Here is a 26,578-nt window from a genome sequence, read left to right as displayed (position 1 = left end):
TTCCCTAAGTCACATAAACATTGTCCAAACTTGCAAAAAATCAAAGAATCAAAGGTTAATGATTATCTAGTTCATCCCACAAAACCTTTAATTTACTAAAATAAACTACAACAGTCATAGTCTTGGTTTGCTCACAACGACTAATATTTTCTTTAATTTTTGAATAAGTTGATCGTTGACAACAAAAAAACATTCATGTAAACCACCCCACAAAATTTTTGCATTATCATAATTGGAAAGCATCAATCTTACCTTTGGATCGATAGTGTTGATAATCCACAAAATTTTTGCATTATCATAATTGGTGCTCCTCCAATGAATTGAGTGTTGGGCATTTCCTGTTCGTTGATGGTAAGTGTGCGAGTACGTTGGATGCTATTGTCAGGCTATGTTTTTGGATAGTTTTTGTTTGAGTTTTGTAAATGTTCACTAAAATTGGGTGTTGGAATGGTGTTTTTGGGTTTCGGTGGTCTTGGGGTTGCTTTTACTTCAGAATCGAACCAGGTATGCAACGAAAACGCGAGAAACAGCGATCTGTGAAAGCCAAAAATTGGGCTTGCAATGTCAAATGACTCTGTGACTGGCCATGTGGTAGGTTGCGTGCGACACACGCTTGTGCGTGACACAAGGCCTAGGCCATTTTGGGCCGTACACACGGGCAAGACCATTTTGGGCGTGTGGGCTCACAAGGGCATGTGGGCTCGAATTGCAGAATTTTCCCCTAGGGCTGTACATGTCGTCTCGATCAACTGTAGGCCTCCTTAGGGTCAGTATGTGTGGTATAAGCCTCAAAGTATGAAATCTGCTACTTTGTTAGATTGAAATTGATGTAAATAACATTTATATGAGTATTATGGAATACGATATATATGATCTGTTCTGTTATGTATAAGCATGTGTAATATCTGTTATACGCATGTTAACTTCAGTATTTATTAATTTGTTTTACCTGTTATTATGTTTGTATCTGGATATGGGGCAGGATTTCTCTTATGAGGAGGAAGTGCCCTGTGTGAGGCGATATCTTGCCTATATACTGGCAACTCTGCTGCGATTATTTTGAAAAGTGTCATATAAACACTATACGGTATGTAGGGCTCGGCGGGTGTTTTATACCCCACGCGATGTGATGGGATGGTCAGAGTTGGTCTGTAGAGGATGAGGGTAGGATGTTGCATATTTGTATCTGTATAGTTCTGATTCTATAAAAGGTTTACATTTGTATCAGTTCTACATGAGATTGATTCTAAATTTTTGTTTATATACGCGTTACACACTAAGTTTCAAAACTCACTATCCATTTGTTTGTTCTGTTCAAGTAACCTTCAGATTTAGGTGGGTCAGTGCGATGAAAGCTCAATGGTGACCACATTTTCGTAAAATTTCATTCTTTTAAAATTAGTTTAAACTTTTCTGGTATTGAGAGTTTTGTAATTTTGAGGCTCTCTGGACTTTTTGGGACTGTTTTTGGTTTTGGATTTTACTTTGGTTTTCTAAGCGTAACAACTGATAAAACGGTTTTTCTGAAAACAACAACTTTTTTGAAATAACGGTTTTCAAGAAACAATTTGATTTGCCAAAATATGACGTTTTAAATAAACTTCGATGCAAAATATTCGGTTTAATAGAAAGGCATAAGCATGCAATGATTTTAAATCAAATAAGTACATCAATAAGTTTTCCAAACAAATTGGACATACTAAGTAATAACAGTTACGATGATTTGCCAATAACAAGAAAGTTGTTTTATAAACTTTTTTTTGTAACACATCCAGATTCGACCATAACGTCCAGGCCAGGTTTGGGTGCTATACTTTTGATAAACTGGTTTAAATGGACTTTATGTTTAATTTAGACTTTTTAGAATTTTAAACCGTAAATTATTTTGGACTTTGCTTTCGTTTTAGCGTGCTTTTCCAAATTAAGTAGTATTAAATTTCTATTTGCAAAATGATTTGTTGCAAACTAAACACGATTTTCAAAACCTTATAAGTCAGTAGATTCTGCTACAAAATGATACAATCATTTTAATGTTTTATTGCAATAAAGTAACAATTTTAACAAGAATTTTCCCTAAAACTGGAAAACGATTTATCAAATTGAACACTAGTTTAACCACATGATTTCAAAGTAAATTTTTGGGTTTTCTAGCGAGTTAAAGTAACTTCTTAAAATTCGGCAGAAATGTTTAGGTCAGGTTTGAGGTGTTACAGTGCATCTATAGCCAAAAGCAGATTCCAACTGCAGGTATTTGTTGTATAATCTATAGGTAAAAGCAGGGTTCATTTGTAGATTTTTTTGCTGTGAACCTACAACCAAAGCTAGAATCCAAATGTGGGGACTTGCTGTGTGTCCACAGCCAAACTATAGTTATTATTTGTGAACCAGTAGTGGTTTATCCACAACCCAGTGTGTTGGAGAAGGGAGTTTAGGGGAACTCCCATTATGGTATGTAAAGTGGGATAGGATTTATTCTGTTAAAACCCAAAATTGTATGGCATCTTCTGAATCATGTACATACAAATCTGGAATTCTGTTATGATATATTTATATATATGTGAATATTGTGAATGATGCAGAAATTTGATATTCTAAAATTACAACTGTGAATACTGTGATACTATTGGTGGTTAAATTGTAAAATTGACATTCTGAACTGTAATCTAACTGTGATTGTTTTAATGTGTCTTACCAACCGTTTGCATTGAATTTATTGTGAATGAACTCAAACTAAGCGTCATAGCTCACTCCCCCTTAAATTTTCATCCTTACAGATAACCCACCAGGTTAGGATGCAGGCGTGACATCTGTAAGATCTCGACACATTATTAAATTAAAAAAGATATTTTAAGTTCATTATATGATTTTTTTTTGAAGACTACAATAAATTATTTTGAACTGTGGCATGACATTTAGGTTTAAGCTTGTTTTATTTTGCATGACATTTAATTTAAGTTTTAATATTTTCAAATTATGGTTACTAATCAATTATACATGAACCCGCTTTTTATTAAAAATAAATAGTTACCACTTCCTACTTTTAAAGTGTAATTAAGATTTCAAGTAATACATAATTTAGAAATTAGTTATCCTAAAAAGAAAGTTACTCTTTTCTTTAGTATATCTCATTAGTGGAACCTTTTTAAAGTCATTAATCATACTAAAAATAAAAACTTAACTATCATCTTTAATATAATATTATTTTGATTCCTAAAGCCTTAACTTTGGGATTAAAGAAAGTATAGTTGTTTTTTCTTTTGACCAAAAAGAAAATTTGTTAGTATGAAACATGAAATAAGTATATTAAATTGTGAAAAGTTAGACTAAATAAACTAAGGTTAGTGAAAAGTTAAAATGAACTAAGGTTAGTGAAAAGTTAAGCCTTAATTTAATCATTTAGATTTTCATGTTTTTCAAAATAAATTAAATTAAAATGAGAAGTAGCAAGTTAAAAATGTAGATAGTCCATATATTATTATAATAAGAAGTATATTGTCCCTATATTACAAAATTCAACAATTTATTACATTTGATTTAAATATAAACAAATAAAATTAATAAACAATCACCTAAATACATTTTAAAAATAAAACACCAAACACTCGTGGATCTCGTTTCATTTAGAGTGAATTGATGGGTTAGGATTTTCAAATCAATGGTGGAAATGTCAGTTAATAGTTCCAAAGACTGATTAAAGTGATTTGTCTCCATACTAAAGACTTGTAGGGAAAAGTTAGTCAAATAAAGTGATTGATTATTATTATTATTTTGGTTTTAATCACAGATGCATACTTTAAAAACTTTATTGATAAATATTTCTATATTATACATACACTAGTTTTATATAATGTAAATGGATTCTTTCTCATATATATTGTACACACAAATTTCAAGTTAAAAATTGACTTGAAAATTTTGCATTAAATTTTGTTTATAATTTCGAAGAGAGTACAAGTTTTGAATTTCTTTACAAACAAAACTCCTTTGATTCTTCTCTTCGGTTGACAGTCTCCTCTCAGTTGAATCCGATAGGAGGCGACTTTTCTTTAGAACTGATATGATGTTCATTAGAATTTCTTTTAGTTCTTTAGTTTCTTCAAATATTTTTGTAAGGAATTTTTTAACTTCTTGAATTTGTGAATGTGTAGAATGAGCTAGAGGTGACCTATTTTTATACAGTGTGTAAGGCTGGATTGGTGTTTTATACCCCACATGGTGTGATGGAATGGTCAGAGTTGGTGTGTAGAGGGTGAGGGTAGGATGTTGCACATTTGTATCTATATAATTATGATTCTATAAAAGGTTTACATCTGTATTTGTTCTGCATGAGATTGAATCTGAATTTTTGTTTATATACGCGTTACACACTGAGTTTCAAAACTCACTTTTTGTTTGTTTGTTCTGTTCAAGTAACCCTCATATTTAGGCAAGTCGATGCGACGGAAGCTCAATGGTGCCCACATTTCCGTAAAATTTCATTCTTTTAAAATTAGTTTAAACTTTTCTAGTTTTGAGAGTTTTGTAATTTTGGGACTCTCTGGACTTTTTGGGACTATTTTTGGTTTTGGATTTTATTTTGGTTTTCTCAGCGTAACAACTGATAAAACGATTTTTCAGAAAATGACAACTTTTTTGAAATAATGGTTTTCAAGAAACAATTTGATTTGCCAAAATATGACGTTTTAAATAAACTCTGCTGAAAAACTTTCGGTTTAATAGAAAGGCATAAGCATGTAATGATTTTAAATCAAATAAGTATATCAATAAGTTTTCCAAACAAATCAGACATACTAAGTTATAACGGTTACGATGATTTGCCAATAACAACGAAGTTGTTTTATAAACTTTTTTTTTTTTGCAACACATCCAGATTCAACCATAACGTCCAGGCCGGATTTGGGGTGCTACACTTTCTATAATTTGGTTTAAATGGACTTTATGTTTTATTTGGACTTTTTAGACTTTTAAACTGTAAATTATTTTGGACTTTGCTTTCATTTTAGCGTGCTTGTCCAAATTAAGTAGTATTAAATTTCTATTTGCAAAATGATTTGTTGTAAACTAAACCACAATTTTCCAAACCTTATAAATCAGTAGATTCCGCTACAAAAAGATACAATAACTTTAATGTTTTATTGTTATAAAGTAACAATTTTAACAAGAATTTTCCCTAAAAATGGAAAAAAATTTATCAAAGTGAGCACTAGTTTAACCATATGATTTCAAAGTAAATTTCTGGGTTTCTAGCGAGTTAAAGTAACTCCTTAAAATTCGGCCGTAATGTTTAGGTCAGGTTTGAGGTGTTACAGTGCATCCACAGCCAAAGGAAGATTCCAAGTGCGGGTATATGTTGTATAATCTACAAGCAAAAGCAAGCTTCATTTACAGAATTTTTTGCTGTGAGCCCACAACCAAAGCTAGAATCCAACTGTGGGGACTTGTTGTGTGTCCATAGCCAAATGATTGTTATTATATGTGAACCAATAGTGGTTTATTCACAACCCAGTGTGTTGGAGAAGGGAGTTTAGGGTTACCCCCATTATGGTATGTAATGTGGGGTAGGATTTATTCTGTTAAAACTGGGAATTGTATGGCATCTTCTAAATCATGTGCACACAAATCTGGAATTCTGTTATGATATATTTATATATATGTGTGAATATTGTGAATGATGTGGAAATTTGATATTGTAAAATTACAACTGTGAATATTGTGAGACTATTGGTGGTTAAATTGTAAAACAAACATTCTGAACTGTTATCTGACTATGATTGTTTTATACGATATTATTTAATGTGTTTTACCAACTGTTTTCATTGAATTTATTGTGAATGAACTCACACTAAGCGTTATAGCTCACTCCCCCTTAAATTTTCATCCTTACAAATAATCCCCCAGGTTAGGACGCGGGTGTGACATCTGGAAGGTCTCCTCTTCGATTGATATGGTCCTCTCAGTTGAATTGGATAGAAGGCTACTTTTCTTTAGAACTGATATGATATTCATCAGAATTTCTTCTACTTCTTTAGTTTCTTCAAATATTTTTGTAAATAATTTTTGAACTTCTTGAACTTATGAATGTGTAGAATGACTTGGAGGTAATCTATTTTTATAGTGTCAATCACTTAGATGTAGGAGAGTTCTTGTAGAATTTAAATCTTTCATTTGAGTGTTCTATCAGAATTTAAACTCTATTGTAACACCCAAACAAGGCCTAGATGTTATGGTCGGATCTAGCGATGTCAAATGATAGGGTGTTTGAAAACCGTGCCGTAGCGATAAAACCATTTCCATTGAATTTCTTATCTTAATATCTTATTAGTTCCAAAATCATGTTACTCATTTAGTTGATAGTTTTAAAATGTTATTCATTGCGGAAGCTTCTAAAACAATTTAAACAATCAGGCATTTCCAAAAATCATTTGTTTCTTTTGAAAACTGAGGTTTCCTACTACTAGCAGTTGTAATCCATAAGGTAAAGATAATTAAAACCTAAAACCAAACCAAAGTCCAAAATTCCAATTGCAACCCAAAAAATTTCACCAGTAAAAATAGACTAAAAATAAAAACAACAAACAATCAGTAATCACAGTGCACAGTCAAACAGTCTTGGGCCTAAGCCCCTTTCAGTATCAGTAATGGTTTGGGCTTTAGCCCATCTCCGTATCAGTATCAGCCATGTAGTTTTTAGTAACAAAGCCTTACCCAACCAGCCTCTACACACCATCTCCATCTAGCCCTACACTCCATGTGGGGATTAAATCAACCCACCCATCTCTACACTCTAGATAGTACCGAATACGGCACAAAATAGTAATTTGTAGCTGAGCTACCAGTATATTAGGCTTAAAAGCCTTTCAGTACACTTCCTCTAAATAATATCAACCCAACCCAATGCAATGCAACATACAATGAAATGTCATGCTACCACAGGTTTGTCAGATACACATTCAGTTCAGTATACATACTTATTTATAACATGCTCAGTACATAATTCACACATTCAATATCACACAGTTAAGGATCTAAGTAGTGCTTACCGACCCTACCGAAGGTTCACAGTCGACTTGGGCGACCCTTGCAACCTTAACAGTCATTTTAGTAAAATTGGGCTCACATGCACATGTGGCCTGCCCGTGTAGGCCCACATGACCCAAATTGGCCTTGGTGAACTGCCTGGCCTCGTCGATCACACGACTGTGTTAGGGCACACGGCCTACCATACGGGCAACCACACGCCAAGGTGGCATCGATAGTGAGGTTTTTGGCTTTTTTTAAAACTTCATTTTTTGTGCAACTGAGTACACACCTGTATCATTTTTTATGCCTAATCTCTCACGAGCACTCCAGTACCTAAAATTGACAAATCAAAGCCCCAATTTCAGTAACATAACTGAGACTTAAACAGTATTGTAACTAGACGTTCATTCATAACTATCGAAACCCTTACTTCGATCGAAACGAGGAATACACACACTCAACTCATCAATTGGGAACAATTTTTAGTCCCTTGACTAACTCCTAAACACCAAAAAGGAACCCCTTTTAGAAAGCAACCAGAAACGTTAAGACTAGCAAGAATCGAAACTTATCGATATCGTGCAAAAGCCAAATTAATGAGCCACAGAAAATTTAGAAATAGAAGGAGAACCAAAGAAGGAAATCGACAGCAAAGAATGAAAGGGGCGACGACAAAAAAGAAGAGTGAAAGAGAGAACATATGCCTTCAATCATTGATCAGAATGGAGACTAAAGGAAAAATCGAATAGAGAGGGAGGACAAAGAACCAAAAATTTGGCAGAGAATAGAGAAGAAGAGAAAGAAGAAAAAAAATAAAAAAGAAGAAGTAGAGGAGAAGATGATCAGTTTTTTTTTTTTGCAGAGAGAATTCTTGGGAAACTGTTTTACTCAAATCCCACTACCTACCCTATCTCAATCCCTTAATTTTCTCCCTCAACTCCCACTACACATCCACCACTCAGAATCCCAGTTCAGCACAACTCTGGCTGAACTTTAAGCAAAAATACTACTCCTTGCCATCACAGAGAATTGAACATAAGACCTCTAACACACCAACACTCCACTTAACCACTAGACCAACTGGCCCATTCTAATATGGTTTTACAAACAATTAAATAAAATCCTATTGAACAAGAGTGATGCTTAACTTAGAAAAAAATTCAAAATTTGCCAAAGGCATGGCTTGAACTTGGGACCTCTCACACACACCCATAACACTTAACCATTGAAGCAAATACAAATTTGTATCAAAATTTACAAGAACAAAAATAAGAAATTTGGGGCATTACATCTATGATTATTATTCATATCTTATTAATTTAATTAATTAGAGATAAAGTAATCCTTAAAGAATATGGTTTCTTTATAAGAGAATTCTAAAATGATTTAATTTCTTGATTTATCTCTTCATTAATTTAGTTAGAGATAAACAATAGTAACAAATGATGAATTCTGACTTTTGTTGGGCGTAGAAAGGGGACAAGTCTTGAAATTTTATTTGCTTCCTACTTTGAAGAATTTATTTCAAAGGACACCTTCAATATTTTTCTTCATATGGACTGAACTTGGAAATGAAATTAGGTTATTTACATACCTTCAAGTTATAACGTAGTTCAATTTTTTTGGACTGCAATTTAAGCTCGTGCTTAGGAGTATCATCATTTATTATGTATGAACAATTTAAATTCATGCTTAGGAGGTCATCATTTATTTCGTATGAATAGTTTAAGCTCGTGCTTCGGAGGATCTTTATTTATTTTTTATGAATAGTTTAAGATTGTGCTTAAAGCATGACCGTTTGGGTTGAATAGTTTAGGCTCTTTCTTAGGATCATTAGATGAACAGCTTAAGCTCATGCTTGGGAGCATCATCATTTTGGATGAACAATTTATGCTCGGGCTTAAGAGCAATGTGACAATATAAGCTTATACCTAGGAGAGATGCTTTTTATTGGCTTTTTTGAGATGTGACTAGAGTCCAATCATGATCATTCTGAGATTCCAAAAATAGATGATTGCCTCCAATCCCTTCGAAATCCACCATCTTACTTCTACTTAGAGCTAGTGTAATAGGATTAAAAGAGCCAAATTTGATGAATCTGTCCATAATATTGCATTAAGAAACCATAGCATTGATGTCAAGTTTGATAATGCCACTTCTTTTTCAAACATGACTTTTTCTTCTTCATGGAATTGTATGAATTTTTCTTTGAACTCAATGATCTTCTCAAGAGGATGGCTAATCAACTGATGGTATTTGCAATAGTTGAAATCATCTACTCGATTGGCTTTTTTAGGTCTCTTCTGATAACTCTCATATTTAGTGTTATTTTAGTATAGTTTCCATAGCATTTTAGGAGGTAATTTTAATATTTAGGTTAGTTTTTATTGCATTTTATAGTTTTTATGGATTAATTATATGTTATTTCACTTTTGTTCAAAATTTCTAATTTTCAGAGTTAGTTTAGACTTATTTCTTATTTTTTTTCCCATTGTAGGTCTCGGAAGAAGAATAGAAGACTTGGAGCATAGAGCATAAAGTAGTGAATAAAAGTCTTCCACTCCACCAAATTTGATTCATTGCGGTGGAGCATGCTCTGTAATTCAAAAATTTTGGTAGCAAGCAGTTCATTCCACCTCAACTTCTGCATCAGGTGGAGCAACATGATTAAAAGCCCTACAAACAAAGGTGATGATAGGGGTGTGCATTTTTCGGTATTAACGAATTAATTTATCAAACCTAATAAATTTGATTAAACAGTCAATCAACGAATCTAATTTGGTTGGGAGTTGTTTAAATGTTCCTAAAGATTTTGTTTTCCGATTAGTTTAGTTTGAAATTGACTAATTAACCGAATTAATTGATTAATGAAATCAATAAAATATATTATAGGCCCAATATATTATAGACAGGTCCAATACATTATACAAACCCAATATATAAAAAATAATGGATTTATAAGTTTTCTTATAATAAGCTTAACAAAAATATGAAAACTAAAAATATTTAAAAAAACTAAAATTAAACTAAAAGTCAACAAAAAGTAAAAATAATAATTATGCTTTGTAATATAATGAATGCTATTATGTTTTTCATTTAGTGTTGTTATTATGTTATTTTTAATTCTTTTAAATTTTTTGAATTAAAAACAAAGAAAAAATTTTCGTGGACTTTTTTTTTTGTTTTAAAATTGTTTGAACAAAAACAAACAATGTACAAATTTCGGTTAACTGCCCTAATTAACCGAAATCAACCAGGCTGGTTAATAGGTTTCAAAAATATTTTGATTTGATTAACGACTAAGGGTTTCAAAATTTCAGTTATTGATAGTTTCGTTTGGATATTAATTAAATTAGTCGTTTGAACACCCTTAGGTAACGAGATCGAAGAGAAAGAAAAAGAAGAAAAAGAAAAAAAAATAACTTAGAAGGTATGGAACAACTCTCTCACACCAAGGGAAACTTCAAGCTTACAAAGACTAGAAGAAAAATATATCTGAATAAATTTTCATAAATTCTTCAACTATGTTCTCTATAGATTATTTCTTTTTACTTTTTACCAATGCAAGTTTATACATGAGCAGATGGGGTGAACTTTATTAAATTCCATTCACCGAAGCTGTCAATTTTCAAGTTTGGAAAATGAGTTAACTTGCAATTACTTTTTGGATGAGATCCAGACATTTTTCGATTGAAATGTCTTCATACAGTTCTTAGATCTATTACTTAAGTTCGAAACACACTTTTATTCACTCAATTTCGAGTTCAAGAGTCAAATTATAACTATTTTAGTGATGACTGTGTGAGTAGAATTTCTAGACGGGATTACTACGGAAATTATGACTATTTTAATTGAAAATTACTTTTTGCTTAAATTAATTAAAGTTTTAGGATACTTCAAAATTTTTATTTGGATGTACTTATCTAGCTTATGTAAAGGCCCCTTCATGTTTATTAGAGACGCTATTGTTTTTGCTCATTACTAAAATTTTCAACTCTGAGAGTTAGTTTCTTTGTGCAAGATTGTTTCTTGTGATTTTTAGAAGCAATTATCTTTTCAATTTTCATTAAAGAGTCATGGGAATTCATTCTTCATCTTTTAATTTGCTAAGGATTATTCTTGGTGGATTGATTCAAGCCATTAATTGAGTTTGTTTGAGTTTATATCTCAAAGGGTTCAATTGGACACTGTCGCATGTGAAATGATATGCGATTTGTGGAAATATACACGTTGAATCAAGTAATAAAGTGATGGGTGAGTATAGTTCCCACGAGGATCAGATTGAGGCACAAAATTGGTGAAGTTATTATAATAAAATGCTATTAATGCTATGGCAAATTCAATGATAAATATGGAATGGCAATTAGTAGAGTAATGATGTAAGCAATATGTGGAATTAATGAATAATTGGTAATGTTATGGCAAACGGAGAGTAGAAATGTAATGGCAATTATGAGAATTACTATGGGAATATTATGTAAATGAACAAATAAATAACTAATAATGATGTGAAAAAGATACTATGTAAAAGAATAAAGGATATACGATGTGGATTTGGAAGGTCAGGATTACCCAGAATCAACCCTTATTGTCAATAATGCCTTGGCAAAATCGTATCTACTTTACAACATAGAAGAGTTCTAAAATGGTCTGCCTCTCGTGAGAGAAAAACCTCAAGCTGACTTGCTCATGTCTAAAGGCTTTTTAGATATCTTGCATGGGTTCCTTATGTATGATTGTGACTCTTTGTCTACAGTCGACTACAAGTTTCTATCGAATACTTGCTCATTTCATTTAATTTTAATCCAACCCTTTTAGAATTAGAATCAGTTTATAAGTATACGAACAGTCTTCTATGTCTAGAGATCATTTGCATTTTAATTAAGAAATAAGAACAATCAAATGAAACAGTAATATAAATTAGATATATATTGCATCCATAAAAACAATTTAAGGTTTCATTGAAAGTAATCTCAACCCTATGAGATTTAGCTCATAGGTTGAGAAATAAAATTTCAAACCAAAATATTATCCGACATTGTGTTCAACTACTTCAATTCAATCTTTTGAAGGAACACTGATGGAAATAACGAAAGAACTTTGGGAAACAACTTTCACTTACCCAGTCCACACTTTGGCAGCTTAACATCCTGTGATGGCTAAGAATGACTGCCTTCTACTTCCTTTCCTTTGCGTAGTTGAACCCTTATTCACGCCTAAGGATCTCTCCCACTTTTTTCTACCTTTTGTGAGATCCCCTTCATTGGCTTTAATAGATAGATTAGGCTAGGGTCAACTAACAACAATGCTCCTCTTTTAGGGGGATTTATCTCATACAAGTTTGAATTTGAATTGGGACTGTTGCTCAAAAAATTTGAACTTGGTCTTCCTAGCATTGCCAGGGCATCCGTGATGGCAATCTGTATGCACGTTTTCCCTAACAAAACTTTACTCCTTTATTTCCTTGTTCTAAAGCATGTTCTTACCATACCAACACACAAAAAACTCAACCGCAAGCGATTAAAAGTACCTAATTCCAACACAGTCTAAGTCCTAATACAATATTAAAAATGCCAACAAAAATGTCTTAAAATGAAACAAAATGTACTTAAAAACAAGCAATTGGCTAGGTTTAAAGGCGTGAAATATAACTTTGTTCAAGAGTTATCAGACACTTATCCATCTATATGTCATATCCATCGTTTATTCATACCCATCATTTATTCATTCCATCTGCCACTTTTTATTCTATAATTTATTTATTTATTATTTTTAATATTTATTATTTATTCTTAAATTTCTCATTTTAGTTTTTTTCTTTGTTTTTTCTTGTTTTCCTAAATCTGTTTGGTTTCTTCTTTTCAGGTTAGATCCGAATCTTTCTTTCTCAAGTCAAACAACTTGAATATGATCTATTGACATTGTTCCCATTATCACAAGTTTGTTTGGAATCTCCTTTTTGGTTTTCTCAACTCAATATAAACTAAACTCTGTTTTCTTGAAATAATAATGGATCCTTATTTCTTAGTTAATTCATTTATTTTTCTTTGATTGTTTCAATCTTCACTATTTATTTATTAAGTTTTATGCTTATTTAATTTGATTGTCTAACTACCTAGTTGTAATCATTTGATAATCTTGATTTTTCTTAGAAGAGAATATTAATGTTTAGATTAGACTAAATAGATTAAGATTAACTTTAGTAATGTCAGTGTAACACCCCCAAACCTGACCTAGACGCTATGACTAGATTTTTGAGGAATTGCATAGACTCGTTTGAAAAACTAATTAAAAATCAACTTAGTTATGCGTTCTAAAAACATAAAATTTGGCAAAAACTCTCACAAATGTTTTAAAAAAACCTAGAATTCAAAAACCCTTATTTAAACCCAGAATTTGAATTAGATAAATACTTTTACTTATGGGGAAAAAAGGTCTAATAATGAAAAAGCCGATCAATATGAATATGTATTTTTTAAAAAATTCTACTTATATTATTTATAAATCATTTTAAATAGACAAAAACTTATATAATTTAACTATTGAGAATCCTCTCCAACTCCTAAATTAGAGGATAAAACATATTTAAACATGATTGAACTCACGTTCTTTTGAACTCGACAACAATATCAATATTAACTCAACTAAAACTCAATTAACCATATATTTAAATTTTTAAACATAATAAACATTTGCATGAAGAATAAATATAGTGTGTATATATAGATAAAATAGTCTACAGTTGGATGGTGAATTTTCTTCATTTAAGTCTTGGGATGGATTATTATTTTGATAATAAACGTGTTTTTTTGTACTTTTTGTAACGCCCCAAATAATTTATTTCTGCTTCTGTAAAATTTGACACAATTGTGTATCTGCTTCAGTGGTTAAGTGTTCTAGGTGTGTGTGAGAGGTCCCAAGTTAAAGCCTTACCTTTAGCAATTTTTGTTATTTTTGGAATTAAGCCCTATCTCTGTTCAATGGCTTATATTTAATTTCCTAAAATTCTATATTAGAATGAGCTTGTTGGTTTGAGTGGTAAGGGAGTTAGTGTGTTGGGGGTCTTGTGTTTGAATCTCGGCATTAGTGAGGGAGTTTTATTTTTGGCTTGGTTGACTGGTAGAGTTTCAATTTAATTTAAATGCTGAGGTGGTTGAGATTGTATTGTAGTGTAAAGTTGGGGAAATATCCAATTAGTTTTTATTCTTTCTACTGAAATTTCCTCTGCAATTTTTCTTACGTTCTTCCCCAAATGTTCTTTCTCAAACTTTCACTTTTGATCGCCGTTTCTTTTGATTCCTGTTTGCTATTCTTTCTTAAGAATCATCGCGGTAAGGTATTATAGGGAAGTTCTCTTGAAGTTTTGGAATTATGGGGATCGATATCGCGTTTAGTAATGTGCTGTTTCTTGTTTAGATGTTGCTGAGGGCCTGGAGGTTGCTAATCGGCACTCTTTTTGTACGGAAGCTTCGCTTCTCGTTTGAAAGTAAAGATTTTGGTAGTTTTTGGAGTTGCTTAATTCATTGTAGTTTGGTTTAGTGTCGTTCTTAATAGCTAATGTGGTGTTATATTAGTCAATATTTAGGTTTTTGGAGGCCCGAGATTGTTTCTGCATCGAATCGTTACCAGGTATGTACCTGTAACTCGAAAAACTAAGTTCCGGTAAAAGCCAAAAATGGCCATTGTCGACGCCTCATGGGTGTGTGGTCACCTGTATGGTAGGTCGTGTGCAAGGACATAGTCATGTGATAGACGAAGGATTGGCCGTGTGCAAGATACGGCCTCGTGGTGCCTCGAGGGTGGCCCTATGGGCCCACACGGGCTTTTAACACTAGTGTGTGGATTATTTGGCCAGGCCATGTGGGCCACATGGGCAAGGCCAATCTGGTCGTGTGGGCCCACACAAGCATGTGAGCCCATCATACTGAAATATTCTGTAGGGTCGCACGGGTCATCCGAATCGATTGTGGGTCTATCATAGGGTCAGTGAAGGCTAACAATGTACCACCCCTTACTAGTATTTGACGTCGAAATAGGTACGAGGTATTACCGGACTCACATCACAAACAATCATACAATTCCGAGTCATAAATTTGGGTCCAAATTAAACCCATTTGCATCTAATCATAAAGTCCCTAATACGAGCCTACGAGGCCCAAAACATGCTTTGGAAGTGGTTCAGGACAAAACCGAGAACTTTAGAAATTTTTACAGAACTTAGAAAATTTTTGCTAGATGCAGGGCTCACACGCCGGTGTGGTCCAGGGGACATGCCCGTGCTTCAGACCGTGTTCAATTTAGGGTGCTCTCTGACTTGTGCTACACGGCTATGCTACATGCCTGTGTACTAGGCCGTGTGGTCGATTTAATTTTCATAATTTTTCATAAAATAGGTGCAGACTTCACACGGCAGGGGCACATGCCTATGTTCAAGGCCGTGTAGAACACACGACTGAGACACAAGCCCGTGTCTCTGCTCTTGTGCTCAATTTTGGACATTCTGTTTCTCAAAATTTAGGTGCAGGGGACACACAGCCGGAACACATGCCCGTGGAGTAGACCGTATGTCACACACGGCCTAGACACACGCCCGTGTGTCTACTTATGTGGATAAAAATAAGGCTATTTACAAAGCCATTTTGCCACCCTTTAATGTACACACCTTCACAACATAATATAACACCAATCCAAGCATACTTAGGCAACCAAAACATCCACAGCCAAGTTATTAACATCACGTCCACATGCTAACATCTAACATGCTTTAACTTCGTAATTTATCAACACCAATCATGCAAGTTTCCATATTCATGAATGGTGTCAACATATAAATATACTCATAACCAATATTAGCCATCTTACATGAACATACACAAAATGAAATCATTAACCATTATAAGTCAATACATTTGGCCACATTACCAATGACACATATAACAAAATGACCAAGTCCCTATATATGCCATACATTCAAAATGTCAAGATCATCAAATACCCAAAATAAGAGTTTGATAGTGTGATCCGAATCTCTGAAAATCTCTGATTCTGAGTTAGCTTGGCTGTAACACCCCAAACCCTACCTAGATGTTATGGCCGAATCTGGTGATGCCATATGGGACGGAATTTGAAAACGAGTTTGTCGAGTTAAAACCGTTCTAATTACTTAATCTTTGTCTTAAATCAGAGTAAGAGGCATGTTCTTTGTTATGTCAAAAATCGTATCTTTTTAGCGGAAGCTTTGGCAAAGTTTGTCTTTGGAATACCGTTCATATTTAGGAAAACCGTCATTTTGATTAAAAATTGAGTTTAGACTAAAATCCCGTAAACCGTTTAAAAATCCAAATAAAGTCCAATAGTCCATAAAGTCCTAAATTACGTAAAAAAATAACCTAGAAAATAAATAAGAAATAAATACCAAAATTGAGTTTTAAATTGTCTAATTATGTGTGGCAACAGTTGAGTCCTCCGCTGCACCGAACCATCAAGTCTGGGGATTACCTGTACAGATTAAATAGAAAGGGTGAGTTTTTGCAAATTCAGTGTGTAATCCCCACCGAAAACATATATACAGATACATATCAGAGTAAATATATAAAAGCAGTCTCAAATATAAGTTTGGGCCTTGGCCCAATCAAACACATTTTAGATAAATATTAGGGCCTTGGCCCATCTTAGATGCAATATACAAAATAGAATATCAGAATCCTACCTATCAGCCTCTACACACCATCTCCATCCAACACTACACACCATGTGGGGATTAAATCAACCCACCCATCCCTACACACCATGCTATACTGAAACGCGACACATAAACAGAGATTTACAGCTGAGCTGCCAGATAACGGCTTAAGAGCCTTTCAGACACTTCCTCCACAAATCATCAACCCACCTTGATGTAATGCATTCAACATACAATAGAATGTCATGCGGTTATGCAATTTTATCAGATCGTACACTCAGTTCGGTATTCAAATTCAGTTAGACATCATACAATCAGATCACATAAATAAGGGTCTAAATAACGCTTACCGACCCTACAGTAGGTCCACAGTCGACTTGGGTGGCCCGTGCAACCTTACAGAACTTCTCAGAAAAATGGGCTCACATGCCCATGTGGCCTACCCGTGTGGGCCACATGACCGTGCAGTTTACCCGTGTGGCCCACACGCTTGTGTGGCCTACACAGCCCAAACCAGTCTAGCCCGTGTATCGCACGCGGCCTGCCTGGCCATCATACGGCTATGTCCAGTGCACACGGGCTGACCTCGCCAATCACACGCCCGTGTTAGGGAAAACGGCCTACCACACAGCTGTGTGGCATCGACAGAATGGTTTTTGGCTTCCACCGAAACATTATTTTTAGTGTTTTCAGTTAACACCTGTATCGTTTTTTATGCATAAGCACTACCGAGTCTTCAAGAACTTATAATTGACATTCCAGAGCCAAATTCAGTGTTAAAAGGAGTCTTAAACGAAACTAAACCGAGATATTAAACTCAAAATATTCATCCTCCTTACCTTCACTTGAGTGATAGCGTATCCACACTGCTTCAACGTTAACCAATACACTCTAGCCCTTAACCTTCTCCCATGAAACAGTAGACCAAGTCACCAAAAATCCATAAACTAAAATTACACTACAGTTACAAAAGACTTACCAGCAATGAACGAAAGAGCAACGGAGAAGATGAAGGCTAGAGGTCAGCAACAAAAATTAAAACAGTAGGTAGGGGCAGCAGCAAAAGAAAAGTGGCATGAGAACAGAGAAGGGAGAAACCAAAAATTTGGTGTTTTTTGGAAAGAAAAGATTGATCAGAAAAGAAAAAAACGTTAACCCCCAAAACCACATCCCTTAATTCTCACTACCAAATCCCTACAACTCAGAATTCTATCACCACTCAAACTCCTCCCCATAATCGTGCAACAATAAAGCCAAAGCAAGGAATCGAACTCAGGACCTTATGCAATCAAACACTCCACTTAACCACCAGACCAGTAGGCCCATTATGATATCATTTTACCAACAATAACTTAAAAGCCTACCGACCCCAATAAGAACTTTATTCATAAAAATGCCAGAATTTACCTAAGTTGTGGCTTGAACTTGGGAGCTCCCATACACACCCAGAACACATAACCGCGAAGCAGACAGATAGTTATGTCAATTAATTTCAGAAACACATATAGATATTTTTGTGCTCCAAAATCACATAAGCCGAAATTAAAGAAGTTTGGGGCGTTACATTGGCGACACTATAAAAACATGGAAAATAAACGGAGCAAGCTATATAGCTTAGTGAGCTTGTATGCAGGAAATAAGCAACTTACCATACACATAACATTCAAATGGCATAACACAATTAAATGTAAACCTACCATAGTTTCATAATCACAATCTATTCCATCACAACACTTACCTCATATTCATCATTTCACACATTTAATAAACAAAAGCTTTATGTACATACCTGAGCCATCTCGAAATGAATGTACACATACTTTCATCTTTGACATACCCATGAACCACTAGGAATAATAATGTCAGATACTCAGGAAAATTTGCACACTAAGTGCCACATATGTAGCCAAAAGTTGTAACGCCCCAATTTTCGGGAATTCTGTAAATGTTGGCATAAGTTTAATTATGTTAGTGGGCCTCTAGAAAGCCAAGCTTAAGATAGAACCCGACAATTTTAGTTAATTTTTGTTCCATAAGAAAAAGGGGGTGAAATTATGAAATAGAACCTATGTGAAAATGTTTGAAAATGCTATAGGCTAAATCGAAGTGGCCAAATAAATAGGAGTGCAAAATAGGAGGATTTGCATAACAAACCTCCCATTTTACATGAAGTGGCCAGCCATCATGTTGTTGTAGACAATATGAGCACTTGATATCCATAATTTATGGTACAAATTAATACAAATTGATAATGGGTTAGGTAAATGTTCCATGATAATGGATTAGGTAAATATTCCATGATAATGGGTTAGGTAAATGTTCCATGATAATGGTTTAGGTAAATGTTCCATGATGGGAATTTCATGTCTTTTGTATTAAAGAATTAAATAGATGAAATATAAAATTTTATTAAAAGAAAAAAGGGTGAAAAGAATAAAGTTTTGTCCATCTTTGTTCATCACAGCCTAATGTTAGAGAAGAGAAAGAAGAGGAGAAAGCTCTTGAATGTTCGGTCACTTGGGGAAGAAAATTGAAGGTAAGTTCATGGTAGTTTGCTTCTATCTTGATGTTCATGAGTTCTTCTTGATTCTACCTTAACTCTTGAAGCATATTTTGGTTTTTAGTTGTGTTGTGAGCATTTAGTCATGAATTAAAATGAAGGAAATGGTTGTTGTTTCATGTTCTTTTGATGAAAAATGGAAGACAGGTGAAGTTGGGCCAAACAAATGAGCATGCATGTGTCTTAGATGCTAAGGGGAAAAATCGGCTAACATGTTGTGCTTTAAAATGATGAAATGGAGATTATACTTAAGTAAAATCATAGATATGTGATGATTGATTGGTGATATACATGTTTAAATAACAAGCATGCAAGTTAGGTGTGAAAGAGTGATTTGGTAATAAATCTGCTTGGGACAGCAGCAGTAACGTGACTTTGGAAACTCACCATAAATTGTGGGAGATGCGTTAGAAGCTGCATAAATTATGTAATTAAAGCTTAATGAGTCTAGTTTCAAATGGAATAAACGAGAACATATTTTGAATTCTGTACAATGAGAAATTTGATTCGTAATAAAGAGTGGTCAGATTAGTCAAATAGTGAAACATGGGAAACTTTAAGAAAAATCTGGTATTGATTGGCCATACCAAAAATTCTTAAAATTTTATGGATAGAAGATATATGAGTCTATTTTCAGGGAAAATTAACGGCACTTGATTTGGAGTTTCGCAGCTCCATTTATAAATAATTTAGTGACTATTGCTTAGGAAGACAACTTGCAGTGAAATTATGATTATGTGGTAAACATTGACAAAAATTTGTTAATGAGTTGCTTATTGATTTCTTATAAGCTTACTATGATCTGTAAGTGTGGTTGGCTGAATATTGTAAGGGGTTAATACGTAGTTTGTATTTGAATAGTTAGATTAACGTGTTAGTAATCCAATTGTAGGCGGTTCGTGTGTGGATCTCGTCAGCATATCGTCGCAAACAGGTGTGTAACTAACACCCTCTTTCTTAGTCTAGATCGGCAAAAGTCGAAAAGCCGAAATGCCAAAAATCGGTATTTTGTAGATTTGCGAGTGTGCGAATTCTCGTGAGGTAAATCGATTAATGTTTTTGGTAAGTCGCAATGTTTGGACCAAAGTGCATGATTTACGTGCCCTAGATATTTTTGGGTTTAATGGGCGAAATTGAAATGATGGGCCAATGGGCCCAATTCGGTAAGAACCCTTAGTAGTGATTACATTAGTGCGTGAAAGGTAGGAATATGCATGAAAACCCTAAAATAGATAAATTCTTGAAATACCTTTAAAAGTGAAAAATTACGCTTTTACCCTAGGAGATAAATTACCAAATACTCATAGGGTTAAATTGACCTAAATGCATGTTTGATTGTTGTTATTTCTTGCATGCCATGTTGTTATTATCGATGCATGGGATTTGGGATATTGACGGAGGAAGTCTGAAAGTGGCTTGTCCACTTATTGGAGGCTTTGCCTCAATTATGATAATCGAGCAAAGTAAAAGGCAAGCTGTGGAGTGTTAAATTTGGGTGGGTTGAGCTATTCCCACATGGAGTGTATGGCTGGTACGGGTGGAGTGTAGTGGTTGGTGGGTTGAGTAGTCTCCCAAATGGGCTTGCATATGTTTCTTGATGATGCATGTATTTTGAAATGGGCCTATGGGCCATCATTATCTGAATAAGGGCTAAGGCCCGGTTATTGTAATCTGAAAAGGGCTCGCCCAATACCACTGTTACTGAATGGGCTTAGGCCCATGGGCTTGAGTGACTTGGGCTTTGAATGGGTTTTCCTTAAACACTGAGTTTCCCCAAACTCACCCCTTCTTTAACCTTGCGGTGAGCCTTCTTGTGGGTAACTTGGATAGGAAGGGATTGAGTGGCCATGGTGAATACTTTTGGGTTTGAAAAAGACTGGTTTTCTTAAGTTATTTTTAATTGCTATTTAATTTTTGGGTTGTAATAAGGCCATTTTAACTTTATTTTCTTCTTTGATTTTTCTGGGATTATATTATTAAAAACAACTTTAAATTGATGGATACTAATTCAAATGGGCTAGACTTAGGGCGTGATTTCAAAACGATACTTGTTTTTTTAAAAATAACACGATGTCATGAATATTTGATTTACCAAAGATAATCACTCAAAGAAATTTCAACTTGTTATAACCAAGTGTGGCAATGGATGTGGGCGTGTCTAGGATTGGATCCAATCGGAGAGCTTGGTACTTAAGCAGCCTTCATGGCTCACCTCCTCTGTTATGGATACCTACCTGGTGCCCAGCTTCCATTCACTTGGTTAGTTTGACAAAAGTTGGCTTTTTAAAACACTAAAAAGGGAACACGGGTTTTTGACTTCAAAGTGGCACGTCGGATTCGGTCTTAACGACTGGGCCGGGTTTGGGGTGCTACATTTAGTGGTATCAGAGCCTAAGTTGCAACAACTCGACTGTGGATCGGGTCCAAAAAGGGTTTTCAAAACTTTATGCCAAAAAAAAGGTATTTTTGGAAAAACCTGACTTTTGAAAATTTCCTATTTAAAGGAGATAATCTCCGAACTTGTTTTTTTTTAACACAAATGTTTGGAAAATGGATTTCAAAAAGTCTAAATCTTTTGAGTTTATCTGAAAACCGATGAGGTGGCACATGAATCCCAAGCACCAAGTTGTAAGTACTATTACATTTTATATCTCGAATCGCATCTTGTAGTTAGTACTAAACCTTAGAGATAGTACAATAGATAATATAGCGTAAAGGCTACGAAACTGAGACTGTAGGGTAAACTAAGCCCTAGGAAATTGGGACAGTAGCTAAACCGTGGTTACGCGAGAACAACTCTGAAACCTTATCTGTTCATAAGATATTCTGTAATAAATAGTGGAAACAGTAAACTAACTGCATAAAATTCGTAATCAGATAAATCGATATGAGTACGAGAGCTACTCGGGGAAGAGGCCGTGGTCGAGGCCGAGGTAGTACTCAAGCTGGATCTTCGTCTTCTGAACACGTACCCACTAGAGTAGCACGACCACCACCGGTGGATGAGAATGGGCCGTATGATCGGGCCGCGGGGGATGACGCTCTGTCCCAGGCCATGTTAAGAGTTTTGGAAAGGGTGGCCGGAGCTAATATCGGGCCCATGGATAGGGGGTCCATTTCTGAGCGACTCCGGGCCAACGGAGCGGAAGTTTTTAGGGGTGTATCTGGAGTAGCCCCAAATGTGGCTGAGTACTAGCTGGAAGCCACGGAGCGGATTATGGATGACTTGGACTGCTCAGTAGAGCAAAAGTTAAAAAGAGCAGTATCCTTACTACGGGACGAGGTGTATCAGTGGTGGATCACTGTGAGAGAGGGTACCCCAGCTGAGAGGGTAACTTGGGAGTTGTTTAAGCAGTCCTTCAACGCGAAGTATGTCAGAGCTAGCTATGTGGATGCGTGAAGGAAGGAATTCTTGAACCTGACCTAGGGTGGTAAGACCGTTGCTGAATATGAGGCAGAGTTTCTGCGATTGAGCCGGTATGCTAATGGTATTGTCTCTACCGAATACGAGTGCAGTGTTCTCTTTGAGGATGGCCTCAGGGATGAGCTAAGGGTGCTCATAGCTCCGCAGAGAGAGCGCGATTTTGCTGCACTGGTAGAAAAGGCTAAGATAGCCGAAGAGGTGAAGCAAGCTGAACGAAAAAACCGCGATAGTGATCGAAATCAGTTCAGGTGAGATACTGGACCAACTGGTGCTGCAAACTGGAATGTTAAGAGAGCTAGGATGGAGGAACCAGTTCGAGCGGTTACGGTGAATACTGTTAGACCACAAACTTGTGGAGATTGTGGTAGAATGCATCTGGGGGAATGTTGGAAACACTCTGGGGCTTGTCTTCGTTGTGGATCAAAGGAACATAAGATCAGGGATTGTCTTAAGAGGCTAGCTCAGGCTCAAGTGGTTGATCAAAGGGCTGTGCAACCTGTGCAAACAGCGCGAGGTGGACCGTCGCCGTCGAGAGGTCATGACCGAGGTCGCGGTGGCAATAGCCGTGGACGTGGGGCACCTGGCAAGGGTATTGTTAACACTGAGGCTCGTCAGCTAGCTTTGGTATATGCTACTCATCGCCGTGAGGAGGGTGACGCACCTAACGTCATAACTGGTACATTTTTAATTTCTAGCATGCCGTATACTGCCTTGGTGGATGTTGGATCTACTCATTCTTATGTTGCATGTGCCATATCTGGGTCGTTAGGTGTGTACTCTGAGGAGATTGTGAGTGGGGTATCTGTACTAAGTCCTTTGGGTCACTCGGTTAGGGTAGACAAATTGTATAGGGATGTACCCTTGGAAACTCAAGGTAAGATTTTCCATGGAGATCTGATGGAGTTACCGTTCGGAGAGTTTGATCTCATTTTGGGAATGGACTGGCTTGTTAAGCATAAAGCGGCTATGGATTGTGCTGCTAAACGAATGGTGTTAAGGACCACAAAGGATGAGGAGGTTATGGTGATAGGTGAGCGAAGGGATTATTTATCCAATGTGGTATTGGCATTAAGAGCCAAAAAGTGGATTCGGAAAGGTTTTGATGTCTATTTGGCATTTGTAAGTCAGTCAGAAGAGGAGGGACTGACAGTGGATAAGGTTAGGATCGTAAAAGAGTTCCAAGATGTTTTTTCGGAGGAGCTTTCAGGATTGCCTCCGAACCGAGAAGTTGAGTTTGGAATAGATTTGTTGCCTGGAACGGCACCTGTGTCCATCGCACCGTATAGGATGGCACCGAAGGAGTTAGTGGAGTTAAAGGCTCAAATTTAAGAGTTATTGGATAGGGGCTTCATTAGGCCAAGCGTGTCTCCATGGGGAGCACCATGCTATTTGTGAAGAAAAAGGACGGGACAATGCGCATGTGCATCGATTACCGCCAGTTGAACAAACTGACGATAAAGAACAAATACCCTCTGCCAAGGATTGATGATTTATTTGACCAACTTAGAGGAGCTTCGGTATTTTCCAAGATTGTCATTCGATCTGGATACCATCAGTTAAGGGTAAAGGAAGTGGATATTCATAAGACAGCATTCAGGACTCGATATGGTCATTACGAGTTCCTGGTTATGCTATTTGGGTTGACGAACGCACCTGCCGCTTTCATGGATCTGATGAATCAAATGTTCCAACCTTACTTGGACCGATTCGTGGTAGTTTTCATCGATGATATTCTGGTATACTCGAAAATCGAGGAGAAACATGAGGAGCATCTACGTATTGTGCTGCAAGTGTTGAGAGAGAAGGAACTATATGCAAAGTTTAGTAAGTGTGAATTTTGGTTGCGAGAAGTGGCTTTTCTAGGTCATGTGGTTTCTACTGAAGGAATTAAAGTGGATCCTCGAAAAGTTGAGGCAGTTCTGGGATGGAAGCCACCAAAATCAGTATCGGAAATTCAGAGTTTTCTGGGTTTGGCAAGCTATTACCGAAGGTTCATAGAAGGATTTTCTCGATTGCCGCACCATTGATTAAATCATATGAAAGGGTAGCATTTGTGCGGACCGAGAGTCGACAAAAAGCTTTTGACCATTTGAAAAGGTATTGGTGAAGCACCGGTGTTGATTCAACCGAGTCTGGAAGGACTTCACTGTGTACAGTGATGCGTCATATGTGGGGTTAGGATGTGTACTGATGCAAGAGGGTAAGGTGGTCGCTTATGCTTCACGACAGCTTAAGTCTCATGAAGCGAACTACCCTACGCACGACTTAGAGCTAGCAGCAGTGATCTTCGCGTTGAAAATCTGGAGACATTACTTATATGGAGAAAAGTGTATCATATACACGGACCATAAGAGCCTAAAGTATCTGTTAACCTAGAAGGAGTTAAACCTTAGGCAACGAAGATGGGTAGAGTTGCTTAAGGATTACGACTGTTTGATTGAGTACCACCCAGGTAAGGCTAACGTAGTGGCTGATGCATTGAGTCGAAGGATTGTTTTTGATTTGAGAGCCTTGTTTGCACGTTTGAGTCTGTTTGATGATGGAAGTCTATTAGCAGAATTGCAAGTGAGGCCTATTTGGACTGAGCAGATTAAAGAAAAATAGTTGAAGGATAACTCGTTGGTTCTTCGATTTCAGCAAGTTGAGAAGGGTGAGAATGAGGATTTTGGACTGAATACTGAAGGAGTTTTATGCTTCCGAGGAAGAATTTGTATTCCGAAGGATTCTGACTTGAGACAGTCAATATTGAAGGAAGCTCATGGGGGACTTTGTGCCATGCATCCTGGAGGGAATAAGTTGTGTCACGACTTGCGAGAACTGTATTGGTAGCACGGGCTTAAACGAGAAGTGTGAGTTCGTGGGGAAATGTCGACATGCCGCAAGTGAAAGTGAACATCAATTTCTTACGGATTATCGCAACCGGTGAAAATTCCATTGTGGAAGTGGGAGAAAGTCACTATAGACTTTGTGAGTGGGCTACCTTTGACATCCACCAAGAAAGATTCTGTGTGGGTAGTGGTGGATAGGTTAACAAAATCTTCCCATTTCATACCAGTTCGTACTGATTACTCCCTGCAAAAGTTGGCTAGGTTGTATGTGGCGTAGATAGTGCGACTACATGGAGTGCCAATGTCGATTATTTCCACCGAGACCCTAGGTTTACATCTCGGTTCGGAAGAAGTTGCAGGAGGCATTGGGTACACGTTTGGATTTCAAGATCGCCTTTCACCCACGCATGGATGGACGATCGAGAGGGTTATTGATTTTGGAGGATATGTTAAGGGTTGTATCATCGATTTTCGTGGGAGTTGGGAGGAGTACTTGCCATTGGCGGAGTTTGCATAGAATAACAGCTACCAAGCAAGTATTCAGATGGCTCCATATGAGGCACTTTATGGGCGGAGATGTCGTACGCCTACGTGTTGGACAGAGTTGGGTGAACGACAAGTGCTTGGACTGGAGATGGTGGCAGATATTGAACGTAAGGTTAAGTTGATAAGAGATCGATTAAAGGAGGCATCTGATAGATAGAAGTCGTATGCAGACCTAAAGCGCAAAGAGATATAGTTCGCGGTTGGGGATATGGTTTTCTTAAAGGTTTCACCAGGGAAGAAGATCTTGAGATTCGGTAAGAAAGGTAAATTGAGTCCACGGTTTATAGGGCCTTATCGAGTTTTTAAGCGGGTAGGGCCAGTAGCGTATCAGTTAGAATTACCACCAGAGTTAGACAGAATCCATGACGTTTTTCATGTGTCTATATTAAGACGATATCGATCGGATCCCTCACATGTTGTGCCGGTGGAAGAGATTGAAGTAAGGACTGATTTGACCTTTGAGGAAGAACCCATACAAATTTTAGATCGAGAGGTTAAAGTTCTAAGATGGAAGTCGA

At 36.1% G+C, this 26,578-nt stretch overlaps 1 protein-coding gene across 1 annotated transcript in view; it reads left to right on the top strand.

Annotated features, from left to right (window-relative positions):
* Positions 1 to 447: 447 nt before the first annotated feature.
* LOC108451432 (receptor kinase-like protein Xa21) overlaps positions 448 to 26,578 on the top strand; it is a 44,031-nt gene continuing 17,900 nt past the window's right edge. The window contains exons 1-3 of the mRNA XM_017749123.2: positions 448 to 504; positions 983 to 1,039; positions 23,113 to 23,338. Coding sequence (XP_017604612.2) covers positions 448 to 504; positions 983 to 1,039; positions 23,113 to 23,338 — 340 coding nt within the window. The remainder of the gene's footprint in view (positions 505 to 982; positions 1,040 to 23,112; positions 23,339 to 26,578) is intronic.

The sequence above is a fragment of the Gossypium arboreum genome, chromosome 5, assembly GCF_025698485.1.
Source record: "Gossypium arboreum isolate Shixiya-1 chromosome 5, ASM2569848v2, whole genome shotgun sequence".
In the NCBI taxonomy this organism is placed as follows: Eukaryota; Viridiplantae; Streptophyta; class Magnoliopsida; order Malvales; family Malvaceae; genus Gossypium; species Gossypium arboreum.
The sequence above is the reverse complement of the archived record's forward strand: the minus strand, read 5'-3'. Positions and strand labels throughout refer to the sequence as shown.